The sequence below is a fragment of the Choristoneura fumiferana genome, chromosome 12 (assembly GCF_025370935.1).
Source record: "Choristoneura fumiferana chromosome 12, NRCan_CFum_1, whole genome shotgun sequence".
Taxonomy (NCBI): Eukaryota; Metazoa; Arthropoda; class Insecta; order Lepidoptera; family Tortricidae; genus Choristoneura; species Choristoneura fumiferana.
Genome location: NC_133483.1, coordinates 12106771 through 12107914, shown reverse-complemented (window position 1 = coordinate 12107914; position 1144 = coordinate 12106771). Strand labels below are relative to the sequence as shown.

The following is a 1144-nucleotide window of genomic DNA, read 5'->3' as shown; positions in this document are numbered from 1 at the left end:
GATCACTTTTGTACCTTGTTCCTTCCAGTCGTTACATGATTTCGTGTGGCTTTTCAAACACCACGTTTAAGTGACAAGGTACAAAAGTGATCACTTATTTATGACGTAAACTGTACACACAGTTATGAAGAAAGTGGCGCCCTCCTTCAATTCCTACTGTTATTTATGTATTTTCCAGCTATATATAACTCTTAGATAAAAATAAAAAAAAATAAAAAAAGATATTTTCAATACTCTTACTTCTACTCTTGAAAATCTAATATATAAAATGTGTTTGTGACCAAACTCCTCCGAAACGGCTTGACCAATTTTTACGTTTTTTTTTGTGTATATTATTATTATTGTTATATAAAAAATTAAATCTCAACATTGTTGTACATCAACAAATCAACTAATGGGATGGTAGGGGATTATGAAGACGATATTTATAAAAAACTCATTTTTATTATTAAAAATCACAATTCAAATTACACGATCTCTGTACATAAATAGCGATCAGTATAAAACGCTTAGCTTTAGCTTCGTCCAGGATAAAATCATAAATCTAATTATATGTACGTAGACTTTCAAATACATTATTTTCCTCGGTAAAAAACAGAATTTCATGACAGTATTTAAGTAAAAATACATAATTCGATGTGTCTTTTTCATCAGAAAACTGTCGAATTATACTAAAGTAAATGTACATTTTGTATTAATCTATCTAAACCAGCAACACAGCAGCAGCAGCCTTAAACGAGCAATTCTTGTATATATATAATTTCATGGATCTCGGAACGGCTCAAACGATTTTGATGAAATTTGGTGAGTAGGGGTTTTCGGGGATGAAAGATCGATCTAGCTTGGTCTTATCTCTGAGAAAACGCTTGTTATCGAGTTATAGCCCGAGCAAAGCTCGTTCGCCCCAGATACTTTTTATATTAAACCTCACTTTACAAAATTTTATATCATTCAATTGCCCAGTTTACAGAAAACTTCTTCATTTATCTATATTAAACTTTATTGCACAATAAAAAAAGATACAAAGCGAGGGCTTACGAGTACTTAACGGCAATAGATTAGGCATTCTGAGCCAGTCTGCCATCGAGCAAAACATCGTGGTGCAAAACTTACAAGCTGACTCTACAACATGTAGAGGTCTCTA

The 1144-nt window shown here is 32.3% G+C and overlaps 1 protein-coding gene across 1 annotated transcript in view; it reads left to right on the top strand.

Annotated features, from left to right (window-relative positions):
* Positions 1-70, top strand: part of LOC141433688 (uncharacterized) — a 3110-nt gene extending 3040 nt beyond the window's left edge. Inside the window, exon 3 of the mRNA XM_074095786.1 lies at positions 29-70. Within this exon, the coding sequence (XP_073951887.1) occupies positions 29-70 (42 nt within the window). The remainder of the gene's footprint in view (positions 1-28) is intronic.
* Positions 71-1144: the final 1074 nt, after the last annotated feature.